Consider the following 21,207-nt stretch of genomic DNA (forward strand, 5'->3'; position numbering starts at 1 on the left):
GAGGTGGACATAAGGTTTCAGCCAATTGGTTAGTGCAAGTATTGTCCTTTGTTATAATCACGAGGACGTGACACTATAATTACATAACGTTTCTTTCAAATAAAAAGTAAATACATAAAGAAAAGAAGATTGCAAAATGATTTTTTTTGGTTGAAATAAAAATCCCAAATCTTATAATAATTTATGGCTTGTTTGAGAAGTGGTTTTAAATGACCAAAAAAGGTTTAGGGAAAATTATTTTTGTAAACAGTTCATTATTTTTATAAAGAAAGGTGACAAGATAAATGGATTATCATAGGATAGTGTTCTTGTTATATTTCTAAGCTAACTACAAAATACACCTTTAATTTTAAAGTTTATTGTTATTTTCAAAAGGGTGATCAACCTTTCAATTTTTTCACATAACTAATATGGCGATTAAGAGTAAACAATCCAAACCACTCTAATGTTGGCAAATCGTTAACAATTTGTGAAATGAAAATCACATGCTTCTGCCCGTTAACAAACAGGAATCCAATGCTTCTAGTATAGTTTGAATTTTTAGCAATTTAATATCTCAAGTAGTAATCTTAAAGAAAAGAAAATTTTGATCTCTTTTTAGAATTGCCCCAAATCATATTAGTTGTTGATGCAAGACTAAAAGATCCTTTTACATGGGTTGGAAGAAATGGAAGGTTCTGCCAGCGTAGTCACAAACCACAGCCATGTCTTTCCCAACAAAACATAGTGTGTGTGACAACAAAGACCACAACGGCAAAAGGGGCAAATTGCCCACTCACACTTTTCAATATCATTGTGTTTTGCTTCACGCCAAGACACCCTTTTCAAATCTATTTTTTGCTTGTGAAGGTAATCGTCTCTTTTCCAGGTTGGCTCATCAAACCAAATATGCCGGCCATTGCTCATTCCACCAGTTGACTTAAACCCATTTTTTTATTAATTAATATAACTTGAAATCTAATTTATGCTTGTTTTTAATTTGATTCAACACTATAAGCAAACGTCTTCTAAATCTATTAGAACTATAAGTGAAAGGATTGCTCTTGTGGATATGATCTTATTCTTCAATCCACTTTGTTTCGGATTCAACTCACTTACCTCCACATAATTTAAATGAATTTTTATTGTAGATTATTCTTATCCTTTTTATACAAGAAAAAAAAAAAGAAAAAAAATCTATTTACTTTTGTTTACAAATAATAAATCATCTTTTATAATATGCACATAAAATTGTGTGAACAGTTTAGAGACAGATTTTGGAAAACAATATTACAGGATCTTCATAAATATTTAATACATACAAGTATTCTAATCAAGTTATAAGACCGAAATCCTCGTAGTTATATAGCATCCCAATATTTGAATAAATCAAGCGACCAACAAAAGGAGAGACTCCAAGTTTTTCAGTCTACAACAATGACTTTATAATGTGAAAGCCCAATGTGCAAAATTAACACCACGATCTTCAATCAAAAGCTCCCCCAAACTAAAAACAAGAAACAAATTCAGAGTTAAAAACCCACCTTCCGGTCCCTCCCCATATATCCCTACAAATCGGTGTACAACTTGAACAAAAGCTAAAAATAAAAATCAAAGCACTAATCCACATTAGTGGTCAACTAAACACACATAAAGACATAACTAGTTAAGAGTGCTCATGGTCAAACGTCTTGATCATTATCGTCATCTTCAATTGCATTAAAGAACGCGTCCTTGAGAAGTTCAGTGGCAGAAGGTCTCGCTCTAGGCTGGGCGAGGCACTTGTCAACAAACGCTCTCACCTCCGGGTCTTTGATTTTGTTCAAGGCCTGGGGTCTTACTCCTGAGGATACCTTCTTGTATATTTTTGCAACATTGTCACATTCACTATAGGGTATTTCCAAGGTCACCATCTCAAGCACACACATACCAAATGAGTAAATGTCCACCATCTCAGTGTAATCTTCTTCATACAGCTCTGGTGCCATAAATTCTGGAGTCCCTAACACTGAATGCGCTGAATGGTTCTTCCCCACTATAGCAGCCAATCCCAAATCACCAATCTTCACCTATTGAAACCATAAAGAAAATTTTATAAAAAATTAAGAAACTACATAGAAACAAATCTGATAAAAAAGAACCAAAAATAGAAACAATTTCTTATATAAATCCGAAAAATAAAATCTGGAAAAACACATGAATAAGATGGAAAAACCCCCAAAACCGAAACTATTTCTTATTAACAAAACCCTAATAATTCAAGGAATGACTGGCTCAATATATGACTTAACTCAGATCCCCACCCGCTCTATAAAAATAATCAATAATAGAGAATGAATAATAATTATACCTGGCCAACATTCCCATTGATAAAGACATTGCTGCAATTGAGATCTCTATGAATAACACAAGGTTCATGTGTATGCAAATACTCCAACCCTTCCAAGATCTGTTTTGACCACTTCTTCAAGGCCTTCATCGAAACATGCTTATGCTTCTTCCTGTACTCCCTCAAATTCCCGCTTGTACAAACCTCAGTAATAAAATTGAGAGTGCTATGCTCAGCGTCCCGCCACACGTTGTACAAAGTGATGATGTTCTTGTTCGTCAACGACCTCAGAAGCCGAACCTCGGAGTAGAGCCTCTCGATCATAGCAGGATCGTTCGTAAAGTTACGTAGCTTCACTTGGTTCCATGCTACCTCTATGCCCTTCTCTTGATCGAAAGCCCGGTACACCTTTTTCACAGCCCCGCAACCTAGGAGCTCGTTGTACCGGCCGTAGCGGCCCGTTGGGTCTATTTCTATGAATGGTTCTTTGTCGGACTGATCTTCGTTTTCACTCGGCATCTGCCAGGAACAAACAAATATTAGCCCAGAAAAAATAAAGAGCCTCAAAATCAATGGAAATACTAATTATAGAAGCTCAATTATTGTTGATACAATAAAATTATAAAATATTTGTTGAAACTCAAAACGAATAACAATCTTAGAACAAAGCCGGAAAATAAAAGTCAAAGATTAAAGCAGCAACCCTATATTTTAAGAAATTAAATTACCATGATAATACTACTAGCCAAAATTAACAACGTGTATGCCGATCGATGAATTTCTTGATCTTGAACGTTATTGAAAACAAAGAAAAGTGAGAAGAAAGAGAAAGATGGGTACTTTCAAGCTATCAGAAACTATTATCTGCTGCAGAAACTCACTTTAAACACCTAAAAGGTAGAGGAATGAAAAGAATTGGGTTTAGGAGGCGTGGGGTATATAAAGGAGGTGTGAGAGTTCATAAAGGACTGAAGGAGTTGGTGGGGATGGCTAATCCTGATTATTGCAGGGTTAGTGAAAATTAATTGGGATGCTAAACAACATTGAGCCGTTACTATAAAGTTTTCTATCAGGATTGGATTCGTCAAGATAAGAAGATATATATAAAACGAAAGTAGTACTAAATTAAATAACTACTTTCTATATAAAAATTGCTCTAACTGGTTTCCTGGAGAATCACTTTGCTTATTTTGTTGAGTTAAGGTGGGAATTGGTTTGGTGTGAAAAATCTGAAATCAAATATTTTTTTCTATTCAACCCGAAGCCAACTGGGATCAGGATCTTAATCCTCCGCGTAGGCGGACTGACGGTCTGGATGAAACCAGAGCTTTCCAAAATTAATGGAGAAGGTTTTCTAGCGGTAAATAAATCACATGTGCTTAATTGTCAGCAAATAAAAACTATGAAAAAAAGAATAGAACGAAAGAATATCACCCCACCCACACAAGCTGTTTGTTTCGTTTCAATTTTATCGGATGTCTCCAAAGGAACCACACAAGCTGTTTATTTAGCCAAAAAAAAACCGACCGACGATAGAGAAGGGTCAGGAAATTACCCTATGTAGGGAAGGACCTATGTGTCGGCAGCCTTGGGCTGTAGTCCAAGTGAAATTTTGAGAAAATAAATGGAAAATGTTATTGGCACTCCAAAAATCTCATTATACACTTTTTACAAGTGTATTTTTCTTTTCTAATATAAAAAATTTTGACGGTAGAATATGATTTTTGAAGTGCTACTAATAGTTCCCAAATAAATAACTACTAGTAAATTAGTAATCAATTATTCCATTGCAGCCCATTGAGTTTTTAGTAGTAGGTTTGAGACCTGTATCACTTTCTCTCATGCCAAAGTGTCTTGCACAGTTTCTGTTTTACCTGTAACACTTTCTGTGGTTTTCTTATTTAAGATTGTCTAAATACGGGTTTGGTACTGAGGTGTTTTTATAAATTGTGTATATAAAAAAAAGTTGAGCTCAAAAAGGTGTTTGGTAAATACTTAAAAATAACTTATTTTCACAATTTTGGATGAAAAAAGGCTAAAACGTAAGCAGCAAAAATGAGCTTTGAAAAAAAAGTTGAAAACGTGAAGCAGCATAAATGTTGGATTATAATTTTTGTTAAAAGTTGGATTATATGTTTAAGATAAAGTTTATAAATATTTTCCTTTTAAAAATAAAGTATATTTAGTAATTCATTTTTATTTGTTAAGAAAATTAAATTAATAGCACATCTAGTATTATACTTTTTTTAGTCATTTCACACTGTCTCATCTGTTCTACATAAAATTTTATCAAATATTATAATATTATTTTTTTTCCAATAGCACTTTTACAAAAAAATTTACCAAACACTATGGTTCTTTATTTCATAGCTACTTATTCTCATAGCATAACAAAAATAGTTTTTATTCAAAGCATAGCAATACTAAACCAATCATAACTTTAAAGAAATGGCTGATACGGTTGCGAAGAAGAAGAAGCCGACAACTTGCTTTCTTAACTCCAATTTTTTATTTTTTTTATTTATCAATCTCAACTGTAATTAAATGGTGGCTTTCTTTAGTGTTTACTGGTCTAGGTATTGCGGCATTTATGATACAACAAAATATTGAAAAGACATATGGGCCATGTGAAATGTGGCTATGAACTATGTAACTTTCCCCACTAACACTCGAAGATATCGTAGTAATCTTATAATTATATTGGTAGGTTTTCGTGTGTATTTTGAGGGACAAAACTTATTACATTTTTTTTTTAATTAGTGTATATTTCGTGTTATTAGTAAAAGTCTTTCGTATCGTTGAGTTTATTCATCACAAGGCATCGTTTTGGTAAGTCTACCAAACCCACAAGAACAACGTGTGGTTCCCAATGGTATATCTATAGATATTTGTTATGGGATGTGTTATCTAAACACCGCTTTCTATTTCCCACACAACCCTCTCAATTTTCGGTCATATAATTGAATGAATTGAAGAATATTAAATGACAAAAATTAACAAAGGATGAGTGAGAAGTAACAAGGGGTGTGTGGATAACACACCCCATTTGCCACATCTATAAACCACCATTGGCGTCACCCAATGCTATAGAATTTGGGCATGGGTCTTTTGTCGAAAGAGTGTATTTTAACTCACACCCTCAAGTGGTGGTAATGCTTATCACCCTATTTGTCACCGTTAGATGAGTTTGAATTTCGAGATTCGTAAATGGATAGTCACAAATCTCAAAATTCAAACTCATCTAATAGTAATAAATAGGGTGATGAACATTACCACCACTTAAGGGTGATGAGCAAAAATGCACTCTTGTCGAATTCAAATGGTCATATTATTTTATTTTATTGGGTGTTAGTATTGCTACTCTAAAAACTGTATTTTGCACTTTTCACAATTCTATTTTTCTTACAAAATCAAGAAGTTTGAAGTGCACAATGAATTTTTGAAGTGTCAATATATATCAACACATTTTTATTTATGTTCAAACATGTTTGTGTACGTATTCTAGTTGCGTAGGTAGAAAACAATATCAAGAGCTTTTTGACAAGTTGTGTAGCTTACATTTACAACCCACCTGAGAAGAAAATCTCGGCTACTTTCTTGACATAGAAAAGACCAAGGGTCTCGAAAAGACAAGGGGTTGTAACCTGGGAATCGCTCAACCAGGGGGAACGGAATCACTCACGTCTCTACGGGGATAGAACCTAAGAATCACTCAACCAGGGGCAACGGATTCACTCATGTCACTAATCGTGGATTCACTCACAATACCAAGCCTCACACTTGATTTAAGAAAGGAGAAAACCATCTTCTTAGATTACTTTTAATTTACTCAATTCGCCCATTAATCTTACATATAAAGCCCTTTAAATAGGAGGCTACCTTACATTGATAGGATAAATAATTTAATACTAAAGATTATAGTTACTAGGCAACTAATTAAAACATGGCTTTGAAAGATGAAAAGTCTCCAACAACATGTTTAATGTAGAAACCATATTAATTGTTCTGCACTACATCATTCTCCTATTCTCGAAAAAAACTCATCCTCGAGTTTCATTTGGTCTTCCTCGATCTTTGCATGGGATGACCTTGCAGATTCTTCCACAACAACCACAATTGTAAAATGAAGTTCACGGCGAACAAGGTGTTCCAAGCCACAAAATATTCATGAAAACACCATTTCCCCATTCTTTCAAATGTTGTAAGCCCTAGTTCCTTCTTCTTGATTGAAAATGACCTTCATCCACTAGAATGCATCTTGAAACCCATTAGAATATTCTCTGTGATAAATCTATAAATCCAACCTAGCTCTAACCCCCATTTAATTATGTCTTCGTAACTGTAACTTATCACATGAGTGGCCTCTTTAAGCATCACAGCTGGGCTTGAGGAAGGAAGGACACATCCTTGTTCCGTCCATGTTGAAGTCACAAAAATTATAGACTGTCTGAAATTCTTTTCAAAATTCATTTGGGCCATCAGTAGCATTTTGCCATCATCCATTCCTTGTAGGTTTGAAGCATCTCCATTTACTTCATGCTTGTAGTACTTTGAAAGGTTCTTGTAGCATCCAAAGGATGAAGAACAATCACAACTTACCATTTGACATATGGAAGGCTCGCTGCCATCCTCATTAAGTTCATTCACAAGATGATTATTGACTTCGTCTTCATCAACGTACTCATCGTAAATTGGTGGTAAATTCCAATAGACGAAACTAATTTCTAAAACAGTGTGCTCTTCAAACAGATTGTAAATCATAGCCATGGTCTTCAACCGCAGCGAATAACCTTCTCTGATGCCACTTGATGCAGAAAAGACCAAGGGTCTCGAAAAGACAAGGGGTAGTAACCTGGGAATCGGTCAACCAGGGGGAACGAAATCACTCACATCCCTACGGGGATAGAACCTGGGAATCACTTGACCAGGGGCAACGGATTCACTCATGTCGCTAATCGTGGATTCACACACACGACCAAGCCTCACACTTGATTTAAGAAAGGAGAAAACTCTCTTGTTAGAGTACTTTTAATTTATTAAATTCGCCTCTTAATCTTACATATAAAGCCCCTTGAATAAGAGGCTACCTTACATTGATAGGATAAATAATTTAATACTAAAGATTATAGTTACTAGGCCTCTAATTAAAACATGGCTTTGAAAGATGAAAAGCCTCCAACAACATGTTTAATGTAGAAACCATATTAATTGTTCTGCACTAAACTAATTAGGTCGTTATCGAGTCATACGGTAAGAACCCGTTAATAACGGGTCCTTAATATGTTTACACGGAGGTAACACGCGGGTAACCCGTCTCGACACGTTAAGAAAAAAGTTATTTTGATGATTTTTTTTTAAAATTTTTTAAACTACTAAAAAAACTTACTACAAAATTCAATAGTCATAGTGCATATGTATATATTGTATATTAAATATGTATTATTGTAGTATTATTCTATATAATTTTTTTTTAAATTAAATTTTATTTATTTATTTATTTTTATAGTATATTATAGACAAAGTGTGAGATTAAAAAATTATAAAACACATTAAAAATAAAAATAGCAAGAAATTTAAAAACACCAAAAACATTAAAAAATTATAATAATTAATTTACCAGTATGCAAAGGCTCGTGATAGCATCCTTTACGCTTTGAGTATGGGTACATCATCGTTTGAATTTTTAAAACTATATAAACCCTCATGAATAATATTTTTAAAGGACTTCAAAATAAATAAAATTCATAATCATTAATGTATAAGTCTGAAAAATGTGAAAGCAAATATAAACGTGCAAGGTTCCCCAACCTTGAAACGCAACTCCCTTCATTTTGTATATCCTTAAACATTTGGTATTTTATAGTAATGTACTAATGTTTTTTCTTTAGACTCTTATTTTGGAGTATGTAATACTTGAAAGACAAACTTTATTTTATTTTTATTTTTTTATGCTTTGAAGTGATATTTATGTGACAATGTGGTAAGTATATACTAATTTAGTTTTTTTTTTTTTTTTTGTGTCAAAATATGTTTTTTATTTTTATTATTTATTGAATTAAAATATATTTTCTTTAACGGGTCAATTTTGGGTCGGGTCATATTATCCATTTACTTTAACGGGTGTTACAAGACACGATCAGTTAAGATGTTGAGTATGTCACGAAAATGACATGAACATGAAAAACACAACACGAATGTCAAGTCTAACTCTAGTCATGATCATTTAAATTTGGGAAATACCCAAAATGGGACAATTTCTTAATCTTGGGACATAAATAGGATAAATTGGCCATGCACATTATGCACAAAACCGAAATTACTAAAATACTCACATATAAATACTAAAAATTAGAAGCTTATTGCATCAATGTTCTCATTTAGAAGAAGGGATGTGGGGAGAGCTTTGTGAGCTCTGGGTTCTGGGTTGAGCTTAGATCTCTAAGCTCCGATTTTGAAGAGAGGGAAGTCCAAAGAGAGGTGAGAAGAGTGAGCTGGGTTTTGGGTTGACCTCATACCTCTGATTTCGAATAAAGGGAGGCAAGATAGAAATGAGAAGAGTAAGCTAGGTTTAGTACCATATTTTCTGTTTTGTAAGATGAATTAATACTTAGAAGTTAAATTAGGGTTTGTGCTTCATGTTGGGGCTTATGGGTTGTAGAATAAATTTCAGGTTTTGAAGTGCTACAAAACTGGGATAGAACAATTTCTGGTTCAAGTGTTCAATTGTAGAAATTTGTGAAATTTTTTCTATAATATTCATGTGGTGTGCATATCGTATGCATGGTTACATCTTAATATGAGAAGCGAGAATGTTCACTAGTTATGATGCACGTATGTTATGCCCCAGAATTTAGCGAGTATGACCACAACCTAGTTGGCCTCGGCGAAAGACAAAATTAAGAAAAAACTTAGAGGACGTTAGGGATCATGCATGTCCCATAAATTACGACAACTAGTATCATGTTTTCCACGTGCACGATTAAGCGATGATTGATATACGTAACAAAACTTTTCAAACTACCACTGTAACCTTATTTACGTAACAATTATGTTTTAATTGTATCCACTATACCAATAGGTTGCCGTTCAAGTTTCTTATTAATGCAAAAAGCAACTTGTTGCTCGATCTCCGGTTATGTGCATATCATGTGCATGTAATGTACATATGATGTGCATATAGTGTATATGGACATGTGATGATGTCATTTTTTTGATTTCGAAGAGAAAGCTGTAAGCTCTGGGTTTTTGGGTTGACTTAGATTTCTGAGCATATCATGTGCATGTTGTGTACATATAGTGAGCAAATCTTGAAAAATTAATCCAACAAAGCACCAGCATTCAATGACTAGGCTTTGTTCCCACCCTCGATGCGAGTCCAGTGGTGGTGGTCTCAAGCCTCAATTGTTTGTCGTGTTGCTAGAAAATGGGCGAAAAACTCGCAGCCTGCTTGAGTTTCAATCCCAACGATCGGGGATGAGATTCGTAACAAGGTTAGGTGTTTTGGACTCGTGAGAACAAGATGAAATTAGTGGTGGCTTCGATTTGGACGGTGTTGGTTGGGACAACTATGCTCCGTGTGTGCACAGTGAGAATGGAAGAGAGCGAGTGAGGGAGAAAGTGAGAGAAGAGAGAGAAATAAGAAAATGGGAGGAAATAACCCATTTATAAACGAGGGCAATTAAGTCAGTTCATGGTGTAGGAAAAATCCTATTTCTGTCTGATTGTTGTGCATAGCATGTGCATGCCGTGTGTATATTCAAAATGTCCTATACTTCTGTCCCAAAATTAAGGAATTGTCTTATTTCTGGATATTTCCCTTAAATTTTGACAAATTTAGGCTTTTGGTTTGCGGTTAAGTCCAATTCGTAAATTTTGACAAGTCATTAGATGGAATTCGATCAATGTGCCGGAGTATTTTGTTGACAATATTTCAAATGCACGCTAGTTTGTTTTATGACAATTTTTCAAAAGTTTTCACTCCATCCTAACAAATAATCTCCAGTTAATCAATTTTCTTTACTTAAAATCGAAACAAAACCTTTTCCCTGTGATAAATTAGTACATGGAGTATATAGAAATGTATTTGAAGATACTAGGGTTTTTGAGTATACAGTAGAGGCCTCGTAGGTTTTGTGTTTTCTTGTGATATAAGGCTTTTGCATGCACAGAATCATAAAACACATGAAGAAACCTTGTGATTGATCCTGCAAGTTGACTGCATGCAGCCGCTCACTGTTGCTATATAGGGTTTATGCATGTGAAATCATAACTGGTTACTTATATATTTTCGTGATCACCAAGTTACTAAAGGAGCTTAGAAACTATTCAATTTTTATTGCCATCAATGCATCCCCACGAGGTTAGAGCGATAGTACGGATCAAATATTTCTTCTTTGTACAACTGTTTATCAAGAAAACTATCACTATCTTTTAATCAAAACTGTAGGGTAGATCTTCGTATAAACCATTCTAAGGCTCGTATATGATGGGCGTCTTCAGATTGACTCCATCAGGAGTCATTAATTCTCCTATTTGATATTAAATGGGTACTAGGAGCTTATGCTTTTATAGCAGAGAAATGCGAAGCACAGTTGGGAATTCTTCCAGAAACGTTTCTGGGACTTGTTGCTTTCCTCATATCGATTTTGCTTTTTGGTTGGTATTTGTGCTTTTTGTATTCTCCATGTGATCAACTTCTTGTTGTTCCACTCTGCTTGTTTCGTGCACCAATCGATTGATTCACTTTTAGATCATGTTTGGTTATTGGAATGGATTGGATTGGATAACTCAGTGTATTCAATTTATGTTGAAGGAAGAAAATGAAGGCCAACTTCCATAAATTTTCCAAGTTGAAGGCGGGAGATAGATTTGTCACAAAGGAAACTTATCCTTCCAACTCCAACATGGAAAAATTTAGACATTGGCCTTTATTTCTTCATTTAACATATCTTGAATGACAATCTAGTGACCTATCCAATCCGATCGTAGCCACGTACCAAACATGGCCCTAAACTCATTTGATTCTTGTAATAATTTATATACAAATTTTTTCGTTTGTTAATAATTAGGTCTAAACAAGTGCCCTCATAGAAGCGAGGACTTACATAAAACGGGTTCACCACCATTTGATGTCCTTCGTCTAATAATGTAAGTCTTCTCTACATGACAATGTATTCTTCGATTAAGATGTCACGTGACGGTGAACTCGTTTCACGTAAGTTGCTCTTCAAAGAAGCACATTGTGTTTGACATATGTAATTTGCGGCAACACCAATTTTAACCGATTGTTTGATGGAGGTGGATTGTTTGCCCTCCTATTTCTATACTCTCCCCATGCCCTCTTGTAATGTGTGGTCACGGTTAAGTCACGTTAACATTTTATATTAATTTTTTATATAAATAATAAAACAAAAAATAATAGGAATATAAAATATTAACGTGGCTTAATCGTGACCACACAAACAGGAGAGCATGAAGAGAATATGGAAATAGAAAGGCTGACAATCCACCTTTTTGTTTGATTTCCGATCATGATCATACATTTTATGCGTGCAAGAGTACCAGATTTATAAGATGTCAGTTGATAGCTCAACACAGTGATTGCTCTTAGAATGGTCAATTCATATGACGTTGCCAGAAGCGTGTAGCTGTTTCGAACAGTTTCGGAATGGAAAACGTGGTCCATGAAGCTCCTGCACGATGGTGTTAATAAACAGAAGTTATTCCAATAGGTTGCCTCCTTTAAACTGCTACTGTTCCCTATTAATTCGAAGAGGGTCAGTCTATGTACGCAGAGAGGGTTGAGTTATTAATTCACGAAATCCAGCCCATTCCCATGTCGGCTAATGACATTTTGAAGGTAAAATTCTGAAAGTATAACTCATTACTCCCTCGGTTGATGGTACCTATGTTGATAAGGGCACTTTCACCTCTATCATCATCTTCAACTAATAAAATAAACTTAAAATATAAACTTTAAAACCTCTCAAATCATCTTCAATTATTGGGCTAAAATAAGCCTGGAAGAAAATATATTTCTGGGCTAGATTTCTCCAAGATTTAAGCTTGGTTTAAATTATCTAGACCCACCAAAACTATCATACTTCAAACATTTTTTTGTTTCACATTACTTATAATTTAACAGCTGTGATAAATGAGATCAAATCTAATGGTAAAAAAAAAAGATTTGATTGCCCAAAATTAAATTTAACGTCTAAAATAATTTAGGAAAATTATCTAAATCATATTTCACTTAAAACTTTATAAATACCTATGTATTTGTATGAATTTTAATTACTTATTAGAATTTTAAAAAATTTAGATAAAAATGTTCATAAATCATATTAGGATCATCTACATAAATTTTATTTTCAAACAAGTTACTGTAAAAATAAAAAAAATAAAAAAATAAAAGGCTAAAATCATTATTTAATAATCTCAGACTAAAATTTTAAGCCATAAGAGTTGAAGGAGAAAAACAGTTTATGAGTTATGACTTAAATTTTTAAGCTTTAGGGTGGAAATCGTCTAAGGGATAGTAGATTAAATCCCCTATCTCCCCCAAAAACTCCTCCACCCTATTCCAATCCACTCGGCTATGAGGGAGCCTAGTTGCTCACCTAGGCTAAAATCGACTAGCCTAGCCCTAGGCCATGTGACGCAAGGCTGTCATTACATACAATTAAAAAATTGTAAAAAATTAATTAAAAATACAAAAAAATTATAAAAAAAATACAAAATATATATATATATATATTTATTTTTCTGTAAATACCTAATCAAGTTCTTCCATCTTACACCATATTTCAATATTTTCAAATATTCTCAAATACTTCCAACCAATATTTTATTATCATCCGAAATTAATAAGATTTTAATACAAATTGTCTGAGCTATTTAGTTTAGGGATGGAGATGCACTTGGACAATTACTGTTCACCAAAAACAATTACTATTCACTTGGGGGATTGAATTGCCTATTGCCCAGCTGGCTTTTTAGGGGTGGAAATGCTCTAAGAACCCTGCCACGTTAGCGAAACTAACAATTCTCTTAACTTAGTTGACAAAATGTGTTACAGTAGATTTGGAAATTTTTTGCTTGATCCATTACCTCGATACGGAACGATAAGAAAATAACAGGTTTTTGGTCAACCTGTTAATGAGTTGGGTCGTTATCGGGTCGCTTGTTAAGACAACAGGTATGTTACAAAAACAACTTGTTTGACAGATCTAGACATTTGACATGACAAATTCTTGCATGACCCGTTAAACAGCTCCAAATCGACACGCAAATAACAAATTTCAGATCAATCCGTTAACGAGTCAGGTCGTTATCTGGTTACATGTTGAGAACTGTTAAAATAATAGATTTTATATGCTACAATTCCTTAAGATAATATGTATGACACAAAACGATATAAAAACGACTCGTTTGCTAGGTCTAGATAAAGTGGGGCAACAAAAAAAGCATACATAAGATAATGTATGATATAATATAGTGTACGAGGCAAAGTGAGATTGTGTAAAAGTATAACAACATAACTAAAACTGTCATTTTATATAGGGGTGGGAAAAAGTATAACGACATAACTTCACATATGGAATGGGCTAATTTTCAATTTAACCGTTCATTAATATTAGTACCAACTTAATAATTGATTCTGCTGTTGGACAGATAAAATAAATTATTACAAACACAAAAAAAAAAAAAAAAAAAAAAAATTTATACATGCGTATGGAATTATACTTTGTGTAGAGGAAGCTACATTTTGTGTCACTTAGTATTACGATCTAGTAGTATTCATTTTCACTTGTAAAAAAACTACATTTTGCCACTTCAATTTTGCTATTTATGATATGGAATTTAATCATAATCTATGTTTTTGACTCAAATAAATGGAGGTTTGTTACATAAATTCTCATATTTGAGATTCTTTTCTCTTTTTCTACATTAGTGTTTTGTTTTGGTCTTGACTCAAAACCAATGCTTGCACTTACGACTGAAATATCAAATATGGTTCCAAAGACTGAGCCTCTAAATTAGGTTTTCTGGATAAAGCTCCCTACTCCAACTTGGAAACCACTTTATTTGATCCAACCCAATGCAATCTTAGATCTGGATAACGATATTTCTACAAATAGATACTAGCAGACGTTGATTTCAATACCACTTTATTTGCATATGACTATTTTCTTAAGAAGTTTAGTATCGAATTCTAACTTAGCATTGATCTCAATTACGTTAACTCATTGCTTATAATCAACTAATGTAATCCACGTTTGCACAAAAATCACAATTCAGTTTACACTCTTGCACGATTTTTACCCGGTACGCAGAGGAATAGAGATCCAATGCAACAAGTCAACATGCGTCTCTCTCACTCTCTGTGACAAAAACATTCCGAATTACCATTTTACCCTTCCCTGCTCTTCCCCTGTTCTGAACAAAAACGAACCCAGTAGTCCCCTCTTCCCTTGACTCCATCAGACCACACGCAAACCCACCAGCCCTCCAATGGACTCGACCGCACTCGACCACCCATCCGGACCCTCCGATGACGTCGATCCGGGTCTAACCGATTTCCACCCCAGCTCCGAGGCGGCCTTTTACTCTTCTGCTGCTGCTTCCGGTGGGGCCAAGTACAAGCTCATGTCCCCGGCCAAGCTTCCGATCTCGAGGTCCCCCTGCCTCACTATCCCTCCCGGCCTCAGTCCGACGTCGTTTCTCGAGTCCCCCGTCCTCCTCTCCAACATGAAGGTTCGTCCGCTTCGACGTCGTTTTCCGATCCTCTTAATCTTTTTTTTTTTTTTTTTTTTTTTTTTTTTTTTTTAATTTTAATTAAATTTCTATTTTTGGGGAGCAAAAAGCAAATGCTCTTTTGAATGTTAGGCCGCGTTTGGCTGCTTAATTTATTCTGTTTAGTTATTAATTTTTGAATTAAATGTAAGACTCTGTTTGGTTGCTGGGAAAATGAATTGGTAGGGACTCAAGTGTTGAAGTTATTTTACTGCCTTAGTAGCTGAGCTTCTGATTTGGGAGTGAAAAAGTTTCGATTTTGAACTTTTTCTTGGCCATTTTCTCGGTAACCAAACAATGGGTAGATACGGGAAATGGGTTTGACGGCCTGAGATTTTACCACGTGGTATATATGGGATAGTGGGGAATTTGGAGGACTTAAAACTGATGTGATGTTGATGATGAGTGAGCTAAGAGATGCTCCTTCTTTCAGAAAAATTTCAAAATTCCAATTACTATTTTTGTTTATATTGTTGCATTACAGCGTAAGCTAAGAAGATGATGTGATGTTGATGATGAGTGAGCTAAGAAGATGCTCCTTCTTTCGCTGCGAATGCTTGATTTAATTTATATTATGCCAATGGCAGTGAGATTTTCTATGTGGGTGCTTCAGATGGGACCCCGAGATTCTGATGCTTTGTTGCTGTTTGAGAGTAATGTAATGGTAGTATTGGCCTATTGGGGTCTTTTCTCTTTATGCCCGTATAGATTGTTCGAAAGCAATTGCTTTCAGGAGTAATGGGGCTTTCACTTACAAGTCTATGAACTTTGTTGTTCTTTGTTACTATTGACAGTGTTTGTATTTTCACATAATGAATCTTTCTTCTCTTCTTTTTTGCTTTGTTGGTGGGTTCTAGCCTTTCTGCTTGTCATTGTTTACCGTTGGCAGTGGATTCAAGTATGACAAAAAGGTTTCTATTTGTGTATGTAGAATAAGGAATAAATGCATCAGCAAGGAGGTATAGGGAGTCTAGAGAGATTGTGGGTAAAGGGTGTGGGTAACGGTGCTGTTAAAAGTTGTGATCGGCATGTGTTTTTATAGGGGCTATGACCCTTCATTGTTCTAATTGTGATTGGAGATGACATTTTTTGTTCGAAGCTTATTGCTATAACTTCAGTTATCTGGGTAATCGCTCTAAATAATCGCTCTTTCATCTTCAGTGGGTTTGTTTAAGATATGTTTATCTTCCTTAATAGTGTTTGTTTCATTTTTGCTGGTAATGGACGAGCTTGTTAGAATATTTTGGTAATCTATGCTGGATGCACAAATTCCATCTCTGTTAAGAGATGCCAATCACGATCATGCCCAAGTGATTCTCAGAGTTTCCTGTTATTGGACAGATATGTAACAGCATGCCAAAGTACTGCCAAATTCTTTCCATCAAATTAAAAGGGCTTCAAAGTTGCAGGGATAGCTCATGGGGATACATTTTCTTGTCAAGTTTCCTTATAGCTTTGTTTCATGAAGAGTTTTATTTCCTCCCGCTCTAGTTTTACGAGATTTTCCTTTTCTCTACATGCCTCATTGCTTGATTAAAAGGTATCTGGACCAGGAATTTTGTGACATATTTCTTGATTTCTACTTTTTCTGGTCTTGCAGGCAGAACCTTCCCCAACTACTGGGTCCTTTTTGAAGCCTCAAATGTTGTACGGATCTCTGAGTTCTACTACATACTCAGCAACCACAGTTTGTTCAGATTTCAATACCTCGGATGAAAGAAATTCTGGAAGCTTCGAGTTTAAGCCCCATGCTATATCAAATATGGTAATTTGTATGGATTAGTTGTCCATTATTCTTTCATTAGTTGCGTCCTTGACTGATATGTTTTATGTATGTGAGGAAAGATACTAATTAAATGGTGGCCTCGATCCTAAGTTTAGCTGATTGGTCTTTGGCCAATTTTGTGCTCTAGCTTAAACTTCAGTGGATGTCTACTTGATGCTACAAAATCTTATATGATCGTATTCTGAAGATTAACTGATTTATTTAATCTCTTACCATTATTGTTTCAGTACTTTTCTGTCTATCAAGTGCTGTATGATGAGTAATTAAATTTGTTAGTGTGAAATATACTTTATTTGGCTTTTTTTTCAATATTGTTTCTTAAAGATGCTTTATAGGAAACAATGTTTTCTAGTGATAGACTCTCGTTGAGATGGACCGTCGTATTTCTTTCTAAATTGTAGAACAATGATATGTCTTTATTCAAGTTCTTTATATATCTACAAGTGTGCCAAAGTGGTTGTAGAATACTGGTTGCCTAATGCTTTACAATTATTCAAGGTTACTACAGATTATAACCATTATAGGAATGAGCAGCCTGTGCAAGTCCCAGGTCAAGCTCAGCCTCAATCACATGCATCACCAACTTTGGCTAAAAATGAGATGGCAGTCTCTTCAAATGAATTGAGTTTATCTGCACCTGTTCACACTGGAGGAGCTAGTGGACCCGTGGAAGATGATTCGGGTGACATAACACAGAGGGAACATCCACATCCTGGGGTCCAAACATCTCAGGGTGATAACAAAGGAAATGGGCCTTCAGTAATATCCTCTGATGATGGGTATAACTGGCGAAAATATGGACAAAAGCATGTTAAAGGGAGTGAATTTCCTCGCAGTTATTACAAATGTACCCATCCTAATTGTGAAGTGAAGAAGCTATTTGAGCGATCTCATGATGGACAGATAACAGAGATTATCTACAAGGGTACACATGATCATCCTAAGCCTCAACCAAGTCGACGATATAATACTGGTGCTATGATGCCTGCTCAAGAAGAAAGATCTGACAAGGCTTCATCATTGACTGGTCAAGATGGTAAGCGTCAGAGTAATTCTCATAAGCTATTTAACAAATAAACTAATGTTCTTCTATCATCTCTTCTAATTTTGTTGTTCTTCTCTAATTGTAGACAAACCATCCAGCATTTATGGGCAAATGTCTAGTAACAATGAGCCAAATAGTACTCCTGAGCTCTCTCCTGTCACAGGCAATGATGATAGTGTAGAAGGCACAGGCTCACTGTCAAATAGGTTGCCAGATGAGGTTGATGAGGATGACCAATTCTCAAAAAGGAGGTATAAATATTCAAGAAATGCTTATGTTTTTCTAGTGTTGTTCATTTTCCCTAACTAACAAGGTGTCAAATTTGTTGAGCAGGAGGATGGATGTCGGTAGCATTGATATCACACCAATTGTTAAGCCTATCCGAGAACCACGAGTTGTTGTTCAGACTCTCAGTGAGGTTGATATATTAGATGATGGATACCGCTGGCGCAAATATGGTCAGAAAGTGGTAAGGGGAAATCCTAATCCAAGGTATGGCTAGGCTACTTCTCACTGATTTTCATCTGTTTCAAGATGTAGCTTCAGTGCTGATTTGATAACTTTGTGACTACTCATAAAGTAGTTGGGCTTTCTTCTGTTATGGTTAATGGACTATTCTGAAAACTAAGGTAGGTGGGAACAATAACATTCATGCAAAAAGTAAGCCCAATGTCTCTGCTATGGCAGCTGTTGTTCGAACTATCATGATCTTGTATGGACGGCCTATGGCAATTCACTCCCCCACCCTCCTCTGGCCGTATCATGCTCCAGGAAGAAATTTGGATAATTTTCTTAAATATAGTATAAGCACTGGGTCTGACAGTTGATGTCTTTAGAGATTAATCGTGCAGGCAAATATGCAATTATTTGTTGGTACTTTGACAGTTCTTCCCAATTAGTTTAACCAAAACTTGCCTTCATCCCCCCAGCCATTTCCCCCTTTTTCGTCTATGAAATTAAAGAGTTTAACTGAGACTCTGCTTTTTAAAGTGAATATTCAGAAAGAAGTCTTGAACAATGGTACTTTCACCGAGATTGTCGTGGTACTTTTGAATATTGCTCAATTGGCCCGAAGCTTGACTTCACTAACTGTGTAAAAGGTCTATCAAAAATCTTCTTGAAGAAACAAGGAATAAAAGAATAATTCAAGATCTCTTCCCAAATTTGAACTAGCCTATAACTTTTAACCACAGATGTAACCTCTAGCATTGTAGAAAAACCTCGAGCATGCTTGTTTACTAATTAGCTGCGTGCTGTATTTGGTCATCGTATATGTATAAATCACAATGGTGGTTCTGAATAACTAGGAAGTGTTTCTATTTCCACCCTGCACTGTTTCTTTTTGTTTTAAATAGAAAAACACGACTTGCAATACCCCCAATATTCCAAAGAACTTGCTCTCTGTTTATTTGTTTTTTGTTTTTTTGTTTTTTTTGTTATTTTTTTTTGGTTTTTGTCTTTTTAGGTAATTGACGTCATGGTAAACTTTAATTACAAATCGGATTAAGAACATACCACAAATATATAAAATGGGGTGATAATAGAAGCACTCATAACTAGTTACTACCTTTAATTTAAAGTAAGTGTATGAACTATATGGCTCGACTCTTTGTTAACTGCAATTCCCAAAAGATTTATGTGGTTTCTCATCGTTGTCATGTGTTATGCAGGAGCTATTACAAGTGCACCAATGCTGGATGCCCTGTTAGAAAACATGTGGAGAGGGCATCGCATGATCCAAAAGCAGTTATAACTACATATGAAGGGAAACATAATCATGACGTCCCTACTGCAAAGTCTAGTAGCCATGACACTTCAGGACCAACAACTGTGAATGTCCTGTCGAGAATTAGACCGGAAGAAAGTGACACCATAAGCCTTGATCTTGGTGTTGGAATGACCTCTGGTGGCGAAATTAGAACCAACGAGCACCTGCAACTGCACTCTGATCTTGTGGAACGGCAATCTCACACGAATTCCAATTTCAGGGTTGCTCAAAATACCCCTGTTTCGACATACTATGGTGTTCTTAATGGTGGCATGAATCAGTATGGATCTAGGGAAAACCCAAGTGAATCACGCAGCATCGAAATTCGACCTTTAAATCATTCCTCATACCCATATCCACAGAACATGGGAAGAGTACTAACAGGTCCGTGAAATTTCTTACGATGAAGCCAACAGAAATAAGCTGCTTCTCCCCTTCTTTCGGCACAGGCGAAGGTCAAAAGGGCATCTCAGTTTCAGACCGAAAAATAAAAACAAAGGTATGTCTATTTCAAAGAAAGAGGTATTATAATTAGGTGCCTGCTACAAAAAGCCTTCTCTGTCCAAGTAATGTATTTGTTACATTAACTTGTCAGGGAATACTAGCATGTACACATATGAATCAATATTAATATTATATTCAGTGTCTTTTACACCATGTGTTGTAATTCAAATGCTTAAAATGTTCAATTATTACAAGAAAATTTTGTTTCTTTTTGCGTTTGTGACGGGATTTTAAAAGTATAATTAGTACTCACCGAGCTGCCGCTTTAGAGCCTTAAGTTTGCTCGGCATGGTGAGTGCTATTGCTAAAGCTTGAGCAGAGGTAGATGCCGGAGCACGTTGCAGTTTGGTGTCATTTGTGCCATTTGCGTCTGAAATGATGATATTGTCTGTTGCTGCAGTAGATGATAAAGTTTTCCTAAATGTAGATGCAAGAAGTATGATGCATCGTAAAATGATGGAGTCGAAGATAAGTTGTAGGGATGCCCTCCCGTAATTAATGGTCCGAGTGTTGTATTCAGTCAGGATTTTAAATGAGTTTGTGAAAGTTTCAGGTAATCATCAGAAATCAAGAGGAGTTTATAAAAAGCAATAAAAATCCTATTCAATTAAGATTTTAAAGAATTTTACAAGTCTATATGTATTAAAAAAAATCATCGATTTTAAAGGATTTGTAAAAGTGATGGATTTTACCGGATTAAGGGATTATGAATAAGTGTAATAAAAAAGAAAGGAAAAGGATTTGGACTAACGAAGGTCCCTCTTTAATGTATGTGGAAATTTATGAATTCGCAAGTCAATATAAGATAAGGTTATATTTCCCACAAGGAAACGATGGGGCTGAAGCAAAACCGTCCTGAGGGTGTGGAACTCCATAGAAACGCTCAAAAGGTTGTAACCGTTGTACAGAGAAATGATGAAGATATCCAAAGAGAGAATTTACGAGGCATCTAAGAAGCACGGTAGATGGAAACGAGCTGTTGAGATTCTATGGTAACGGCA

The 21,207-nt window shown here is 35.3% G+C and overlaps 2 protein-coding genes across 4 annotated transcripts; one reads left to right on the forward strand and one right to left on the reverse strand.

Moving 5' to 3' along the window:
• Positions 1–1,317: 1,317 nt before the first annotated feature.
• LOC137716108 (putative serine/threonine-protein kinase WNK11) lies at positions 1,318–3,563 on the reverse strand. Its single transcript, XM_068455503.2, has 3 exons — positions 3,037–3,563; positions 2,330–2,827; positions 1,318–2,048 (listed from the first exon to the last, which is right to left on the reverse strand). The coding sequence occupies exons 1-3, from the start codon at positions 3,037–3,039 to the stop codon at positions 1,662–1,664; spliced, it is 888 nt and encodes a 295-aa protein (XP_068311604.1). The 5' UTR covers positions 3,040–3,563; the 3' UTR covers positions 1,318–1,661.
• Positions 3,564–14,472: 10,909 nt separating this feature from the next.
• LOC137716354 (putative WRKY transcription factor 20) lies at positions 14,473–20,414 on the forward strand. 3 transcript variants are annotated; one of them, XM_068455793.2, is made up of 6 exons: positions 14,473–15,064; positions 16,704–16,868; positions 17,388–17,925; positions 18,020–18,185; positions 18,268–18,426; positions 19,605–20,414. In XM_068455793.2, the coding sequence occupies exons 1-6, from the start codon at positions 14,822–14,824 to the stop codon at positions 20,092–20,094; spliced, it is 1,761 nt and encodes a 586-aa protein (XP_068311894.2). In that variant the 5' UTR covers positions 14,473–14,821; the 3' UTR covers positions 20,095–20,414. The 3 variants fall into 3 exon arrangements, with proteins under 3 accessions (XP_068311894.2, XP_088546990.1, XP_088546991.1); XM_088690864.1 differs by lacking the exon at positions 14,473–15,064 and adding an exon at positions 16,038–16,229; XM_088690865.1 differs by lacking the exon at positions 14,473–15,064 and adding an exon at positions 16,174–16,229 and having other exon boundaries at positions 16,445–16,868.
• The last annotated feature ends 793 nt before the right edge of the window (positions 20,415–21,207 follow it).

The sequence above is a fragment of the Pyrus communis genome, chromosome 3 (genome assembly GCF_041283825.1).
Source record: "Pyrus communis isolate YQ-2024b chromosome 3, ASM4128382v1, whole genome shotgun sequence".
Lineage (NCBI taxonomy): Eukaryota > Viridiplantae > Streptophyta > Magnoliopsida > Rosales > Rosaceae > Pyrus > Pyrus communis.

What these genes read in the sequence shown, in the direction of transcription:
- LOC137716108 (XM_068455503.2), bottom strand. An exon ending in TCAATGGGAATGTTGGCCAG is followed by an intron (nt 2,049 to 2,329) that starts GTATAATTATTA and finishes TGGTTTCAATAG; the next exon opens with GTGAAGATTGGTGATTTGGG.
- LOC137716354 (XM_068455793.2), top strand. Translation starts at nt 14,822, where the DNA reads ATGGACTCGACCGCACTCGACCACCCATCCGGACCCTCCGATGACGTC. An exon ending in ATCATTGACTGGTCAAGATG is followed by an intron (nt 17,926 to 18,019) that starts GTAAGCGTCAGA and finishes CTCTAATTGTAG; the next exon opens with ACAAACCATCCAGCATTTAT. An exon ending in GACCAATTCTCAAAAAGGAG is followed by an intron (nt 18,186 to 18,267) that starts GTATAAATATTC and finishes TTTGTTGAGCAG; the next exon opens with GAGGATGGATGTCGGTAGCA.